General features: G+C 42.9%; 1 protein-coding gene across 1 annotated transcript in view; it reads left to right on the top strand.

Moving 5' to 3' along the window:
• LOC140132489 (fibrocystin-L-like) overlaps nt 1-17,221 on the top strand; it is a 136,310-nt gene that overhangs the window by 19,359 nt on the left and 99,730 nt on the right. Inside the window, exons 5-12 of the mRNA XM_072151315.1 lie at nt 146-251; nt 660-717; nt 2,551-2,644; nt 5,434-5,487; nt 6,927-7,000; nt 13,879-13,921; nt 15,482-15,552; nt 16,855-16,965. Of these exons, the coding sequence (XP_072007416.1) occupies nt 146-251; nt 660-717; nt 2,551-2,644; nt 5,434-5,487; nt 6,927-7,000; nt 13,879-13,921; nt 15,482-15,552; nt 16,855-16,965 (611 nt within the window). The remainder of the gene's footprint in view (nt 1-145; nt 252-659; nt 718-2,550; nt 2,645-5,433; nt 5,488-6,926; nt 7,001-13,878; nt 13,922-15,481; nt 15,553-16,854; nt 16,966-17,221) is intronic.

Below are 17,221 nucleotides of genomic sequence, written 5' to 3' on the forward strand. Positions count from 1 at the left end.
TTTGCATCTATTTCCTGGTGAATGTATCCAAGGCTTGCATCTTGTATGTAAATGAATAGATGTTCTATATCATATTTGTGTGGGTCGCTCTGAATATTCAGGGACCGGAATTGATAAAATTAAAACCTATTTTCTTGTGTTGCAGACCCATGCCGATAGATTATTACTCTGTCAGAGTCATTGTTGATGGAGTTCCTGCATTCACCAGCGATTATTGCCAATACTATTATTGGTGGTGTCTGAATTTCCGGGTATGTGAATTCTTTTTGTTGTAAATTTTGCCTCAAACCTGGAATCTGTTTGTATAACAATTGAAATATAGAAGCATCCGCAGAGCGCCTTCCCTACTACATCCTTAAAGCTTGATTGGCAGGTCTCTCCTCAAAGAGTAACAGTAATTTAAAAATACTTTTGATATGTTGAAGGGCAGGCAATTGAAAGCCCTTCGGGAATTGGTTCAGTTTCCCGAAACTTGCTCCTTGCTCTTCTATTCAGCAGCCTTCCCCCTGCTATCAGCCTCTGTCAGTGATCCCTCAGATGGCTGTTGGCAGAATGAGAATGTACATGTTAACCCCGCCCCCTCTTCTCTCTGCAGTGCTCTATGGAGTATAGAATACAATTATTCTGAATAATTGATGTGATTCATCATCTCATTTCAGACTGATCCATACTACACCCCAGTGATAAAGAGTATAGAACCACTGTCTGGGACTCCAGGTATGTATACTTTTTATACAGATTTTTTTAACACCTTAAAGGAAACCTACCACTAAATCCCAGCTGGAGTGACCTCCTCAGACCACCCTCTGGGCTCTTTGCCACTGATCCCAGGACATATTTTGTTTATGGCCAAAAACCGATAGTTTAGGCAAAAAAAGGATGTATCCAAAGTCGGGCAAACGTGACTCTTCTCACCTCATCGCAACATCAGTGGTTGCAGGGGGAGTGTTACATCAGATGCCTCTATCTTCTGTTCCATAGCACCTAGAAACCTCCTCTTTCCGATCTCAGATTCTGAAGCTACAGAACTGGACATATAGGAAGTTACAAAATAGTTGGGAACTGGATCTTTATCTTCAGCTTACATTTCCAACTATGACTTATCTGTCTTATCACCAGTTCTATAGCTTACAAAGCCATAAGCCTGATGTGATCATCAAGATGAGATTCTTATCTTTAATATGACATATTTCTAGTTGCTATAGAACAGAGGATAGGAGAATCTGATGTAACACTTCATTTACAGTTACGGAGGTCTCATTCAGACCCCCGGATGCCAAGGTAACTCCTCAGAAACCACCAATTGGAGAAGTAACATAGGGACACTTCCAGAGGGACCCCCCCATGTCCTGCCGGATACATCAAGAGGTCTCTTGATGCATTGGCTGAGTGTTCGGAAAAGTAACAGAGGGACACTAACAGATGGATCCCCCCCCGTGTCCTGCCGGATAAATCAAGAGGACTCTTGATGCTTTGGTTGAGCGGTCGGAGAAGTAACAGTGGGACACTGCCAGAGGGTCCCCCCCTGTGTCCTGCCGGATACATCAAGAGGACTCCTGATGCATTGGCTGAGCAGTCGGAGAAGTAACAGAGGGACACTGACAGAGGGTCCCCCCCTGTGTCCTGCCGGATACATCAAGAGGACTTCTGATGCATTGGCTGAGTGGTCGGAGAAGTAACAGAGGGACACTGACAGATGGACCCCCATGTCCTGCCGGATACATCAAGAGGACTCCTGATGCATTGGCTGAGCAGTCGGAGAAGTAACAGAGGGATACTAACAGATGTACCCCGTCGTGTCCTGACGGATACATAAAGAGGACTCTTGATTCATTGGCTGAGCGATGCGGGCACTAGGTAAAACTACGGCAGGACTAACCTGGCATAGTTTTGTGTAAAAACCTGCGCTCCATGTCGGTCCATTCCAGTGCTAGCCTTGCCCCTCTACAACCCTCCACGCCGAAGTGTAGTGGCATAGTTGCAATTATAACAAGAATTTGCTATTACATCAGAAAACTGGCATAGAATCACTCATATATCTGCCCCATAGAGTAATCTCAGCTGAATCATTAAGGATAATATTCCCTAAGTAAGGAAATAGTTCATCTGTAACCTCTTATATCTATGCTCTGTACAGGAGAAGAAAGAAGCAAAAAAAAATGATTTTTCTACCCCCTACCATTCCTGAGCAATACATTTTGCTATATTCTGCTCCTTATAGTCACATTTGGATTTGTTTCTCTAGCCACCGCCATTCTATCTGAAATAATTCTAGTTAATTTCAGATATATTCAGATATATTCTTTATTGTCAGGTGGGTGGTCCTGAGAGCCTGACACCACCCACCTGACAGTAGAGAGTCTATTCAACATTTTGGTTGCACTGATTGTTCTGGAAAAGTGAGGACTAAAGAACAATTTCACTGTAGTTTAGGGTATAATATAATGCGTAGCTTTGTCGTGGATGAAGGTGGTAGAAACTCCCCTTTAAATAGTGTGTCCACTGATACTGGAGGATTTCCAGATGTATCTAACTTGTATCATTTTTCAGGTTCTCTGATCACAATCAGAGGCAAAATCTTGACTGATGCCTATGGCAGTAATACCACTATAACTTCTCAAAGAAACAATGTCAAAGTTCTCAGGTAAATTAAATATGGAATTTTTTCATTTTCTTCAAATTTTGCAAACAAAATGTTTAGTAATGCTGCACAGGTTGTAATAAAGACGCTTAAAGGACATCTACCACCAGGATGAAGGATTGTAAACCCAGCACACTGACGTACTGGTCTTCACCTTTGGCAGCATCCACTCTTCTTTAAGTATCTTATGCCCATGTTTTTAAGAAAAAAATGCTTTAAAATTATTCAAATGAGCCTGAGGGGCTCTGGGCTCTATTAACACCTATGGAGTCCAGAGGCTCATTTGCATAATTTAAAATCCTCTTTTTTATGTAAAAACCAGGGCATAATAAGCTAAAAGAAGATTGAATCCTGCCAGAGTGGGCACACACGAGTATATCAGTCTGCTTGGTTTACTATCCTTCCTCCTGGTGGTTAATGTCCTTTAAAGGGCATCTACCACCAGGATGAAGGACTGTATGCAAATGAGCCTGAGGGACTCCAAGCTCCATTGACACCTATGGAGCCTGAAGCCCCTCAGACTCATTTGCATAAATCCTTCATCCTGGTAGTAGATGCCCTTTAAACAGACTTTGGTTGATGGTCCTCACATATTTGTTGTCTACTTCTGGCTTGGTCCAGTTTAACGGTTCCAGTGTCTGTGTATCAGGCAAAATAATGCTTTTCCCAGATTCGACCCTGGTATCATTTGTCCCAGACCAAAGAATACTCCAGAAAACCACCAAATGGCTGATTAGTAAGGGGTTAAGATCAATGACTCTCACCAATAACATGCAGACAACCCTTCTGAATGGTATCATTTGTCTGCCCTTAACCATCAGAATTACTAGAATTAATTCTCTCCCTATCCTAGATCACCACTTATACCAATATTAACCCCATAATCCCCTAGATAATCCCCAGGGATACCGAAATGAATTATTTTGCTAACCTAAATGGTCCTAAACACACAATAGGGGAACCACCGCAATAAAGTATAGCAGGTAAATAATGCCCCATCCATTCCCATCTATATATTGTTTAATCTTAGTTTTCTTATATGGTTGGATGCATACTTTTTTTTAGTGTATCGCTGCAAACCTGTATACTGTTGTGATTCCCCGTTACCCGACGCACATTTCGCTTAGGCTTCTTCGGGAGCCATGAATGAATAGTGCAAATGATAAAAGTAAACTTTGTAATATATTTTATTAGCAAAATCTGTTCCTGTTCCCTTCTTTTCCCCTTCCTTTCTTCCTTATTTAAGCAGTTTGTGGAAATCAGCTTTCTCTCCTATATCCACTCACAGCTGAGAGGTTAAAGGACATCCACCCCCAGGATCAGGGATTGTAAACCAAGCACACTGACATACTGGTGTATGCCCTTGTGTTTACAAAATAAAGGCTTTTAAAATTATGCAAATGAACCCGAGGGCTCTATAGGTATTAATGGAGCCTGGAGCCCCTCCAGCTCATCTGCATAATTTTAAAGTATTTTTTCTTAAAAACCAGGGCATAAGAAACTAAAAAAAAAGCAGAAGAGCAGAGGGGGGCGCACACCAGTATGTCAGTGTGCTTGGTTTACAATCCTTCATCCTGGTGGTAGATGTCCTTTAAGGAGCCTGATAAAGTGTCTAAATACGTTACTCTTTTACAAACAGCCCAGTCCCTGCATAGTCAAATTTTACAGAGCTAAATCACCAAGGGAAATATTCCCTAGGTATGGAAAGAGTTAATTTTATGCCTCTTTTTCTTATCTTTAGGAACACAGAGACACCGAGCAGCTGTTATTACAACTCTCACTTTTGTCATCTACACTATTTATTACCTGCAATTAAAAAAATACGAAGTCAGGCAAATATGACTCTTCTCTCCTCAATACCACAGAGGTAGTGTCACCTCAGACGCCCCGGTCTTCTGTTCTATGGCACCTAGAAACATTTTCTGTCATATTAAAGATGAGAATCTCATCTTTCAGATCATATTGGGCTTATGGCTTTGTGATCCACAGAACTAGAGATACAGGCAGCTACAAACATTGGGGCACATTTACTTACCTGTCCGGAGGAGTTCAAAGAAAGTGCATTGTCCGCCCATAATGCACTGTGCCACGATTCACCAAGATCGTGCCCCCGATATCCTGCATGTGTCGCTTCCCCGCTCAGGTCCGCCGGAGTTCACCTTCTTCTTTCTGGTGCATGTAAGTGCATTGTCTTGCGACACAATTCGAAAGTTAAATCCCGCGCTCAGTCCGAATCATTCGGATTGTCCAACGGCCAGCCACCGATTTCTGTCGCATGAAAGCAGCGCAGCAGCGACAGAAAACGATCGTGTGCGACCCAATCCCAGCGCAGACGCTTGTTAAATATCTGTGCACGCCGTGTAATCGCTGAAAAAGGTGCAAAGTCTGACGAAAGTGCCATCTGCAACCCTTAGTAAATGAGCCCCTTGTGTCTAGGAGCTATATAACAGGAGATGAGGGCATATGAAGTGACACTACCCAGTTACCACTAAAATTCTTCATCTGTGAAAATGAGGGGAAACTAGTCATATTTGCCTGACTTTGGGCGAGTTTGTTTTATAGGTAAATGGGTGAGATTTCACATAATAGAGGGAACTTTTATGTGAAAGGACATTTCATACCCCCCGGGCTCTAGTAGTAGTTTAGTGGGGTAAAAACTGGTGACAGGTTCTCTTTAAAGCTGATATAAAAGTAATGTAAATCTGCAAATCCATAACATGACATTGTTTCGTTTTCTATTTCTATAACTGCGTTAAAATGGATACGTAATCCCGATATCTTCCCCTTCACAGGGTTTATTCTGGAGCAATGCCGTGTGAACTTCTTATGCCGAATTCTGATACATTGTAAGTCTTCATTTCAATTCTGATACAAGTGCCCTTCAGAATTGTCCCTACTCTTCTTAATGACCCTCTTACATGTTTGCCCCTTTAACTCTTACAGGACACTTTTAATTTTTTTTGCATTTAATTTACTAAGAACAGCGCAGTCTGTACTATGTGCAGTTACCTGTGTAGTGTGTAGGGGGCGCCAGATTCAGGATTTCTGGTGCCTGTTCTTCATGAATCTGGCGCCCCCTGCACTGCTCAGACAGAGTGCACCAACTTATTTTTAGGTGCACCTTTTACATGGGGTGTGGGACGCACTTCTGTCGGACTTTGCATGTTAAATACGGTGCACGGTCCGACTGAGCACCAGTGTTGTGTAATGCCTAGTGCAGCCGCGCCACAAAAAAAGTTGCGTGCTACACAAATGTGGTGCAGACACTTCTTAAATACCTGTGCAAGCAGTATATTTTATAATTGTGGCTCCAGACAAATTTATTTCGGTCTCTGTGACAAATGGATTTTAAAAATGTTGGGTTGTCATGAGAACCAGGATTAACACTAAAACTTAGCTGTTCATTGTAGCCTGGGGATAAAGTACAGTAAATTACCAATATCCAGATGTCCGTTTGTAAATAGGAGCCGTCTGTAAGTCGGGTGTTCTTAAGTAGGGGACTGTCTGTATAGTCAACCTGAAGTCTATAGTCTCTTACAAAATCATCCCAAACATTCAGAAACTATGGGGCACTAGGCTTCACACAGTGTTAAAGGAAACCTATCAACACAGATCTACCCATTAAGGTTTCTCTAATGTACAGTTGTGGAGCCCTTTTGAAGGCTAATTCTTGCGTGGCCGATAACTGTAATAAGCTTTAATTCACCCAATATGCTAATTTTCTACTGAGGCTACACGGCGCGGCTACTCCAAGCCCCCTTATGTTCCACCTACCCCAAGATCTTCAGCGCGCAGCTCCTGGTTTCTGCACGCACTCGTCCGTGAACCAGGGTTCTGCGCGTGCGCAAAATGCAGGCCGTCGGCTGCACGTTCTCGGCTCTGAAGCCGGAGCTTCTGCGCATGTGCAGAACCCAGGTTCACAGACAAGTGTGCGCAGCTACCAGGAGATGCACTCTGAAGATCTCGGGGTAGGCGGAACACAAGAGGCTACTGGGGCGTGGGGTAGCCGCGTCGTGTAGCCTCAGCTCCGGCTATTATCGCCCCAGAAGCCTTGTTAGATAATTTGAATGTTGGGCAAATTAAAGTTTTTTTTAAAGTTATCGGCCACAGAAGAATTAGCCTAAAAAGGGCTATACATCTATACATTAGACGAACCTGCCGCCGGATCTACCTTAACAGGTAGATGGTAGGCTTCCTTTAAATATTTTTTTATATTGTATTTAATGAACCACTATTACAGTCCGTGTGATCAGTAATGTAATATTTCTGTATTCTCCAATCACAGGTACGGGCTGCAGCTGGACTATACATACAGTGATATGGGCTCCATGATCTGCCGTCCCAAAGGGACATATGTTGGTAAGATGAATATCTCATGTGATACATGTGTGGTCGCATTTATGAAGACAGAATTCCTCCATTGTTAGCGAAATCTCTTTACAAATATTATGGAATTGGTTATTATGGATTTTATGAAATATACATTACCGCTCAAAAGTTTGGAGCCAGCCAGACATTTTTGTGTTTTCCACGAAATCTCATACTTTTATTTTTCAAACGAGTTGCAAAATGAATAGAAAATATAGGGCCACATTTATCACTTTTGTGCGCCTAAGTGTAGTAGTTGCGCCTAAATTCTGGCGCACTGTTTTGCCAGAATTATCACAAGTTACAACCATCTGTGATAAGTATATTTTCTGCCTCTTATTAATCACTTTACTTTAACACAGTTTAGGCGCAATTTTGGCGCAGTTTCGGTGCAATGTTAGATTCAGGCACTTACATGTCATCCTGCTACAAGCTCCTCTCTGCTTCTCCCACAGCCCAGAATGAAGATAACACTCACACATAGCTCCCAACCGTCCCGATTTTGACGGGACTTTCCCGTTTTTCTTACCTCTGCCCCGCGTCACGGGCAGCTGTCAGATTGTCACGGATTTTCCCCCCCAGGTCCCGCATGTCCCGGCGCTGTGTCTGCAGAGTAAATACTTTGAAAGCCTGAACTCACAGTACAGAATGGCTTCTACAGACATCGGGAGGGAATCCTTTTCAGAGAAGTGTCGGGCTTAGCGGAGAGCAGGGACCACGTCATTAGCTTCAGATCAGCATCTGTCCATATATGGTCACTGCATCTCCTAGGGTTCCCCAGAGCAGACATCGGGCAGGGAATCCTTTTCAGAGAAGTGTCGGCTTAGCTGAGAGAGCAGGGACCACGTCATCAGGTTCAGATCTCTATCCATATATGGTCACTGCATCTCCTAGGGTTCCCCAGAGCAGACATCGGGCAGAGAATCCTTTTCAGAGAAGTGTCGGCTTAGCTGAGAGAGCAGGGACCACGTCATCAGGTCAGATCAGCATCTGTCCATATTTGGTCTCCAGGGCTTTCACAGACACAAGCTCTTTATATAATTAAATTAAATAAAGTTTTGGCCAGGCTGAGAATCGAACCTGGGACCCTCTGCACGGCAGACAGGAGCCTTAAAGGAAACCTACCATTTCAAATGGTCGGTGTAAGCTGTAAACACCGAGCACCAGCTCAGGGTGAGCTGGTGCCGGTGCTTAGTTTCGTTAGTGTTAAAACCGCTGCGTGCGCACGATCGTGCGCGCGCCTACATAGGAAATGCCGCAGGCGTTGCGCGCGCACGGTTGCGCGCAGCGCCGAAGCAGCTTTTGCTATAAAGTTTAAAAAGTGTTAAAACCGCGATACCGCGGTTTTAACACTAACGAAACTAAGCACCGGCACCAGCTCACCCTGAGCTGGTGTTTACAGCTTACACCGACCATTTGAAATGGTAGGTTTCCTTTAACTAACTGAGCTATAAACCCAGTGATACAGAGCTGAGGAATTCTGGTAACTAAGACATGTTATCTGCCACTGTGACACAGACTAATGCACTGATATATAGAGAGGGATCTTCTCAGAGATTATTATTGTAATTATTGAGACTATTATTATTATTATAAATTTTATTATTTTTATTATTATGGAGATGATTATTAATAATAGTAAAATCTCATCTCAATAATAATAATAATAGTCTCAGTATAATATGGCTAAAATTTGGGGCGTGGCCAGGGAGTGACGCGTGCCGCCATTTTGTCCCTCTTTCCCTTTCACAAATGTTGGGAGGTATGCTCACAGCAGCACCCAGGTGTGTGACACCCAGCTCCCAGTGACCTCCTCAGCAGTGGCTTCTCCTGGAGGGGATCCCCCAGTGCTGGTCTCCTGCTGCACCCCTGTAATTCTGCACAGTATCCCCCTCAGAAACACTGGTGATACTGTGCAGAATTACATGGGGGACACTTGTTTGACCTGAGTGAAATTGGCCCCCCCACCTTGTTCAAACCAAACAAAATTGGTGTCAAACGTTTGTGCTACGTTTGTGCTGGTTTGTGCAGCAGAAATTTTCGTTTGTGCCGCTATCGTTTTTAAGATATTAATGAAAGTTTCCAGAGGTCATCAGAGGTCAACCAGCCCCCCCACATTGCCCAAACCAAACCAAACTGGTGCCGAAGAATTCTGCTACGTTTGTGCTGGTTTGTGCTGCTCAAATTTTTGTTTGTGCTGCTTTTGTTTTGAATAAATGAACAAAAAATGAAAGTTCAAAAGTTCAAGCAGCCCCCCACATTAACCGAATCAAACAAAACTGGTGTCAAACGTTAGTACTACGTTTGTGCTGGTTTGTGCAGCAAAAATTTTCGTTTGTGCCGCTATCATTTTTACGGTATGTTCAGGTGTTTACATAGGTTAAAGGTGTTTAGGATGAACTGGTAAAAAACAAACTTAGTGACACTTCCCTGGTTTGATCACCAGGGGGAGCTAGCAAACATATTGTACTTTGGAAGAAATGAACTCTGATGACCTCTGGAAAAAAGTATGAATATATTAAAAATGATAGCGGCACAAACAAAAATTTTTGCTGCACAAACCAGCACAAACGTAGCACTAACGTTTGACACAAGTTTTGTTCGATTTGGTTAATGTGGGGGGGCTGCTTGAACTTTTGACCTTTCATTTTTTGTTCATATATTCAAAACAAAAGCAGCACAAACAAAAATTTGAGCAGCACAAACCAGCACAAACGTAGCAGAATTGTTAGGCACCAGTTTTGTTTGGTTTGGACAATGTGGGGGGGCTGGTTGACCTCTGATGACCTCTGGAAACTCTCATTAATATCTTAAAAACGATAGCGGCACAAACGAAAATTTTTGCTGCACAAACCAGCACAAAAGTAGCACAAACGTTTGACATCAATTTTGTTTGATTTGAACAAGGTGGGGGGGCCAACTTCACTCAGGTACTTGTTTGTAGTATCTGCAACATTCTGCAAACTTGTGCAAACTTCTTTTGCTCTTTTGCTTTGAGCTCAGCGTTTTGCAGAATATTTTGTAAATAGAAGGTGATGAACTGTAAATAGAGTCTGCAGCTCCTGTCTGTAGTGTATCTAATGTATCTATTATATGTCCTAGTGTCTGGCTGAGCTCTGCTGCTAGAAATGAGCTGTTCTGCAAAGGGGCTCAGTGCTTTCTTCTCAGATAACGCCACCTTCGGGCTGGAGTGTTTTTGCGCCCGTTTTTGCGCCTAAATGAAAACGTTGCAAGTGATGAATATCATTAGGCGCAGCAAAACATCTGGATTGGTAAGATAGATGAGGGAAAGCTGCTTATTTTTGCTGCGCGGCTAGTTTGGCGCTTAATCGCAAAAATGGCGCAAAAACGGTGCGCCTGAATGAAAAGGCGCAAAAACAACAGAAAAAACGAGTGATACATGTGGCCCATAGTCCGGACATTGACAAAGTTTGAAATTTTTTTTTTTTTCATTTGAAATAATAATTTTCTACATTTGCTTTCATCACAGAATGTTCATTTGCTGCAATTCCAGCATTGCAGACCTTTGGCTTCTAGCTAGTAATTTGCTGAGGTAATCTGGAGAAATCCCCCCCCCCCCCCCCCCGTGCTTCCAGAAGCCCCTCCCACAAATTGGATCGGCTCGATGGCCATTTTTTGCGTACCATGCGGACAAGCTGCTCCCACAACAGCTCAATGGGGTTGAGATCTGGTGACTGGGCCGCTCCCTTACAGATAGATACCAGCTGCTGCTTCTTCCCTAAATAGTTCCTGCATAATTTGGAGGTACTTTGGGTCATTGTCCCTTTGTAGGAGAAAATTGGCTCCAATCGAGCGCTGTCCACAGGGTATGGCATGGCGCTGCAAAATGGAGTGATAGCCTTCCTTATTCAAAATCCCTTTGACCTCGTACAAATTTATCACTCTACCATCACCAAAGCAACCCCAGACCATCACATGACCTCCACCATCACATGACCTCCACCATCACATGGCCACCACCATCACATTACCACCACCATCACGACCACCACCATCACATGACCACCACCATCACATGACCACCACCATCACATGACCTCCACTATGGTGACAGATGGCATTAGGAATCTTCCAGTATCTTTTCAGTTGTTCCGTGTCTCACAAATGTCCTTCTGTGTGATCCAATTAGATTTGTCTGTCCATAACACGTTTCTCCAATCTTCCTCTGTCCAATGTCTGTGTTCCTTTGCCCATTTCAATCTTTTCCTTTTATTATTCAGTCTCAGATATGTCTTTGTATTTGCCTCTCTGCCCTGTAGGCCGCATCCTGGAGTCTCCTCTTCACTGTAGCGGGTGACACTGCCGTTTGGCGGATACTATTTAATGAAGCTGCCAGCTGAGGACCTGTGAGGCGTCGGTTACTCAAACTAGGGACTCTAATGTACTTGTCTTGTTGCTTAGTTGTTCAGCGGGGTCTCCCACTTCTGCTTGTGCTCTAACACAAAGAAATCTTCCGTTTCTTGGAAATTTGCTGCAGGGAATGGCCTTCATTTCTAATAACCAGAGTAAACTGTCGAGTTTCACATGAAAGTTCTTTTTTTCTGGCCATTGTGAGAGTTTCATAGAACAAACAAATGTGATGCTCCAGGTTCTCAACTAGCTCAAAGTTTAATAAATTCTCTAGTCAGCCAAACAGTTTTTAGCTGTGCTAGCATACTTGAACTAGTTTTTTCTAAACATCCATTAGCCTTTTTACACAGTTAGTAAACACAATGTACCATTAAACATCTGGAGTAGTGGTTGTTGGAAATGGGCCTATATCCACCTATTTCGATATTGCATTAAAAAACAGATGTTTGCAGCTAAAATTGTCATTTATGATTCATTTAATGCTTCATTGAAAGACAATTTGCTGTTTTTTTTTCAAAAATAAGGACATTTCTAAGTGACCCAAAACTTTTGAGCGGTAGTGTTAAACACCAGTCAGGGTGCTATTTCTTATGATAAACAGCCTCATTTTTGTACATGTCACTAAAGGTTAAGAAATTAATATTCTAGCTGCCTGCAGGAGTTTATTGTAAGGTATCAATGTATGCCGTTAACCCCGGAGCTCCCTCTAGTGGAAGCTACAGGTATCCAGAATCATATTGTTTATGATTATCAAAATTATATATCAAACACTAGGGAATTCATTTATACTGGTAATTTTGAGTTAATGATAATAATGATACAAATATATTAAAACCTATAATATATACCATTAATAAAGTGCTCATATAGTGGGGGTCATTTACTAAGGGCCGATTCGCGTTTTCCCGACGTGTTACCCGAATATTTCCGATTTGCGCCGATTTTTCCTGTATTGCCCCGGGTTTTTGTCGCACGTGATTGGATTTTGGCACATCGGCGCAGGCATACACGCGACGGAAATCGGGGGGCGTGGCAAAACGAAAACCCAACGGATTCGGGAAAAAACGAAAGTGTCGCGGAGCTTGCACTTACCTTCATCCAGGATAGGGCGGTGTAATCCAGTGCGTTCCGATGATCTTCAGCGCAGCAACGCCACCTGGTGGACGTCGGAGGAACTACCTTAATGAATCCCGGCCGAACCCGAATCCACCGCAGAGAATGCGCCGCTGGATCGCGAACGGACCGGGTAAGTAAATCTGCCCCAGTGTGTTACATGCAAGTGCATAAATAGACGAAGATGTAAATACATATAAATTAATAACAAACTTGACTCTGTAAGTAGTCAGAGCTGCAAGGCCTGAAGGAGGGAATTACCCTCAGGTGAGACAGTAGCAGCAGCAGGCTACTAGGATTAACATTAATGAAACAAAACTTGTCTACATATAATCCCCTGCTAGGCAGAAATTAGTGCAGCTGCTTTATCAGTTACAGGCAATAGATGGCGACAAATATACAAGGGAATTTATCTATAAGAAACAGCTCTGTGCAGTGGAACCGGACAGATTCGTTGGGTTTACCGGGAACCAGATACGTTGTTAAAGTTCGTAATAACACATGAAATGGCCTATAGCATATGCATTTCCACTGAATCGCATGTTATCTCTAAGGTGTTTTGCATTGTAAGAAGCATATGTGATCGGGCAAAGTCCCTCCCCGTGACATTTTAATTGCACTTCTTACCGCCAAGTGTGAATGCAGTCATATGGTTGCATCCAGCAACACAAAGAAGGAATTAAGTTATACTGTAGAGTCCCCAAAAATAAAAGCTACTCGAAGGTGAACATAACAAATCGGAGACTATAGCAAACGACTCCACCAGTTCAGACCTGGTCTTAGGTCCAAACTGGTGGAGTTTGTCCCCAATCTACTAAGAGGCCGTAGCCTCTTAGTAGATACGGGCACCAGACAGTATCTGGGGAATTTTTAGACTGGCATTCAAAACGCCAGACATAATGGGGCAGATTTACTTACCCGGTCCATTCGCGATCCAGCGTCGCGTTCTCTGCGGTGGATTCGGGTCTTGCGGCGATTCACTAAGGCAGTTTCTCTGACGTCCACCAGGTGGCGCTGCTGCGCTGAAAAGCATCTGAACGCGCCGGAATACACCAGCTCGGACCAAGTGAAGGTAAGTGATTCCCAAGCGACACTTTTTCGGTTTTTAAATGCGGTGGTTTTTCCGAATTCGTCAGGTTTTCGTTCGGCCACGCCCCCCGATTTCCGTCGCGTGCATGCCGGCGCCGATGCGCCACAATCCGATCGCATGCAAAATCCCGGGACAATTCAGGAAAAATCTGCGCAAATCGTAAATAATCGGGTAACACGTCGGGCAAACGCGAATCGGGCCCTTAGTAAATGACCCCCAATGTATTTCTCATTTATACACAACTGGACTAATAATTTAGGTAAAGTTTTTTACTATATTTCTTATTTTCCCATAGGACATATGAACATCAGTTTCATCTTGAATGGCAATTATGGACGGTAAGTATGGGTTACAGCTAAAGTTAGGCAACATTTATACCCTGAATACTAGGGATTTATGGAAAACTTAGACTATTAACAGACTTTGGGTGTAGCATGTTGCAGTCCATGCAACGAAAAAGCATAGCCTGACCACATATATGCCGGGCACCGGTGGTGCCAGCCAATTGATCACAGATTTCTTCTGGCGATGTAATAATACAGATGTTTGCACGGCATCTATCACAAATTTGCGCCTAAAAAGGCGCAAAAATGCACCTACTCTGAGCAGGCGCACTTCCAAAAAACTTCACTTTTCATTACTAAAAACATACATTTTAGGTTCCCAAATGAAAAATTCCCTTTATGCAACATGGAAAATACTTCAGAGCAGTTTTAAAATGTAGAATTTCTCCAGTAAGGACTTCACCATTGTCTATGGGATCATCTCTGGGAGTGATTATTGTCTTATTGTACAGATCTGAGAATATTATCAGTCTCCATTTCATGTAAATTATAATAAAAAAGGAAAAGACTCATTTCAGCAAGAATTTTATTTTTTTTTTTTACATCTCTGTAACTTTTAGTCCCTGCAGTTACATCACAATGATAGTTTTATGTGCAGAGATGACGCCCTGAACGTTCTGTCACATTTTCCCAGTCTCCTTTCATTATTGCTCACAAATGAGATCTAACAATTTGGCGCAAATGAATGGGACATGCGACAATTCCAAAGTGCGTTTACTAAGCCAGAACCAGATCCATCATAGATCAGGAGCCAAAAAAAAGAGCAAACCAGGCGCAAAAGCAGGCGAACCTTAGACCCACTATGATTAAAGGGGTTGTCCGAGTTTTTGAAAAAAAAGCTAAAAATGGCCGGGACAGGGCTGCTTAAAAAAAATAAAGCTGTACTTACCTCCCGGTGCCCTCCCGTATCCAGCGCTGCTGCCGCTCCGGTCCGGGCGCCATGTAAACAAACATGGCCGCCGGAGCAGCGCTGGATTCAGCTTCCGGCCGGCCGTGGCCGGGCACGCCTATCCGTCCCTATACACAGCATTGTGTATGGGGGCCGGAAGGTTGTCGGGTCCGGCCGGAACTGAGTCCAGTGCTGCTCCGGCGGCCATGTTTGTTTACATGGCGCCCGGACCGGAGTGACAGCAGCGCTGGATACGGGAGGGCACCGGGAGGTAAGTACATCTTTATTTTTTTTAAGCAGCCCTGTCCCGGCCACTTTTAGCTTTTTTTCAAAAACTCGGACAACCCCTTTAATGTCCCCCAATGTAATTAGGCAAATCTCTTCTCCGCAATGTAAACAGCATGTGTGAGGGCTTCCTCTAGGCTTCATTTATCGAGGTTTGGTGGTTGCACGCATCCAAAGAGGCACAGTACTCTTTACACTACAGTCTTTACTACTTTCTCCAGGTCCCCACAATGGTACATAACAGTGACGACACCCCATTATCCTTACATAACCTACGTTATAGCCGCCCCACTGGTTAGAATTGGAGGTTTCGGTCCAGGGACACTGGAGCACTGGAGCATAATATTCTAACATGACAATGGTGTCTTCCTCTCTTACAGGAGTTTGCCGGACTTGTCCACCTACTTTGTGTCTTCAGTGAATAAACTTGCCATGTACCAGACGTACGCAGGTAACAATCTGCTATTGTGGACTCATTGGGCACTGCGCACAGTATTTCATTATATTCATGAACATGAAGGTTGCCACCACCAAATAACAATGACAAATAACAATGAGAAAAAAATCACAAAAAAACCTGATAATTCTACGGATAGCACAACGACACGTCACGCTCTCGTCCTAGGTTTCCACGGACCTGTAAGGTGTCTGTACCAAAGTTTTATTAATAATTCTTGTTCCCATGACAGCACAAAACTTTGAAAATCTAATTGTGAGAAGGACAAGAAAATTTTTTGCCTGCAGTCATAATTATAAAATACACCAGTTCCAACTTACATACAAATTCAAGAATTAAGAACAAACCTAAAGAAGCTATCCTGTAGATGCCTGTATATATTATAAAGATATACAGTATAGTGGCTGAATGCATTTATATATTTTGGTGGTTTTTGTTTTATTTTTCATTATATTTATTATTTTATTATAACATTTTAAAAGCGCTGGAATGATTCAGATTCACCACAAAGGCTTATTTGAAAGCCACATGCCTAATGGAACCTGTCATCATGTAAAAATGATCTTCCTGGTGACAGGTTCCCTTTAATGACACAGGGTGATTCAAATATCAGAGGTACAGACCTGACAAATTGCTCTAGGTAGGTCCGTACTTTTGGCGTAACTTGTGCCAGGGAGGTGTCTGAATTGCCCTTGTTAAAACCCTCCTTTGATTTCATACCACAGAGTTATATATGTCACCTACAGAATATATATTATACATATACACATTATATGAGGCTTGTGTTTATGTAAGAGCCCTGCTCAGCGGCGGGCCCTGGGCTGTATAAAAATTATCGAATGGAATTTAATTTCTTCATATTGTACTAGAATCAACTTAGTTCTACAGTTTGAGGACCTTTGGAGGACCTTTTAGAGGATCTCCAATGGTCCTGAAAGGACTCTTATATAAGTATGTGTTGAAAGGATGAAGATTTCTTGGCTGAAGGTCCCTATTTAGATCCTCTCTACATGGCAGTAACAAACAAGGTGATTGGTTGAGGTGGTCAGGGGCCCCCTAGCAGTCTTGGGCCCCGGGTGGCTGCCCAAACCGCCATATTATAATCTACTCCTAGCCCTGCTGTACAATAAAGTGTTGTAGACCAGGCTATGCCATCTTTGACTTCATAAATCGAACATATATCAGGTCTATTAAAGTCTTAGTGCATTTCACCTGCATGTGTATACCTGTGTGAACACAGACTGAGAAACTGGTGGCAGTATATTCATGGGTTACACGCTGTGGTTACTTTTCTAGTGATTACAGGGGTTTCCCCCTCTACTGGAAGTGTAAATGGAGGAACAATCGTCACTATATCTGGACAGTACTTTGATCAATCCGATGCTCCGGCCAGAGTCCTCATAGGAGGTGAGTGATTATTGTATCTTTATTAGATATTCTGCCGGTGGGACTTGCTTGTTCACAGTTTCCAGGTAGATATTTTGTATACTTTATAGTTGTATAAAACATCTCCTGTATAGAAAATATATTATCTAGCACTACACACTTTCATTAATTGATAATTAAAGGGAAAAATAGCAGCACACCAGACAAACAGATACTAATAGTTACTAATAAGATAGATTGAGATGAGAAATAGATAGATAAATAGATTGATATGATA

This window comes from Engystomops pustulosus, chromosome 5 (assembly GCF_040894005.1).
Source record: "Engystomops pustulosus chromosome 5, aEngPut4.maternal, whole genome shotgun sequence".
Lineage (NCBI taxonomy): Eukaryota > Metazoa > Chordata > Amphibia > Anura > Leptodactylidae > Engystomops > Engystomops pustulosus.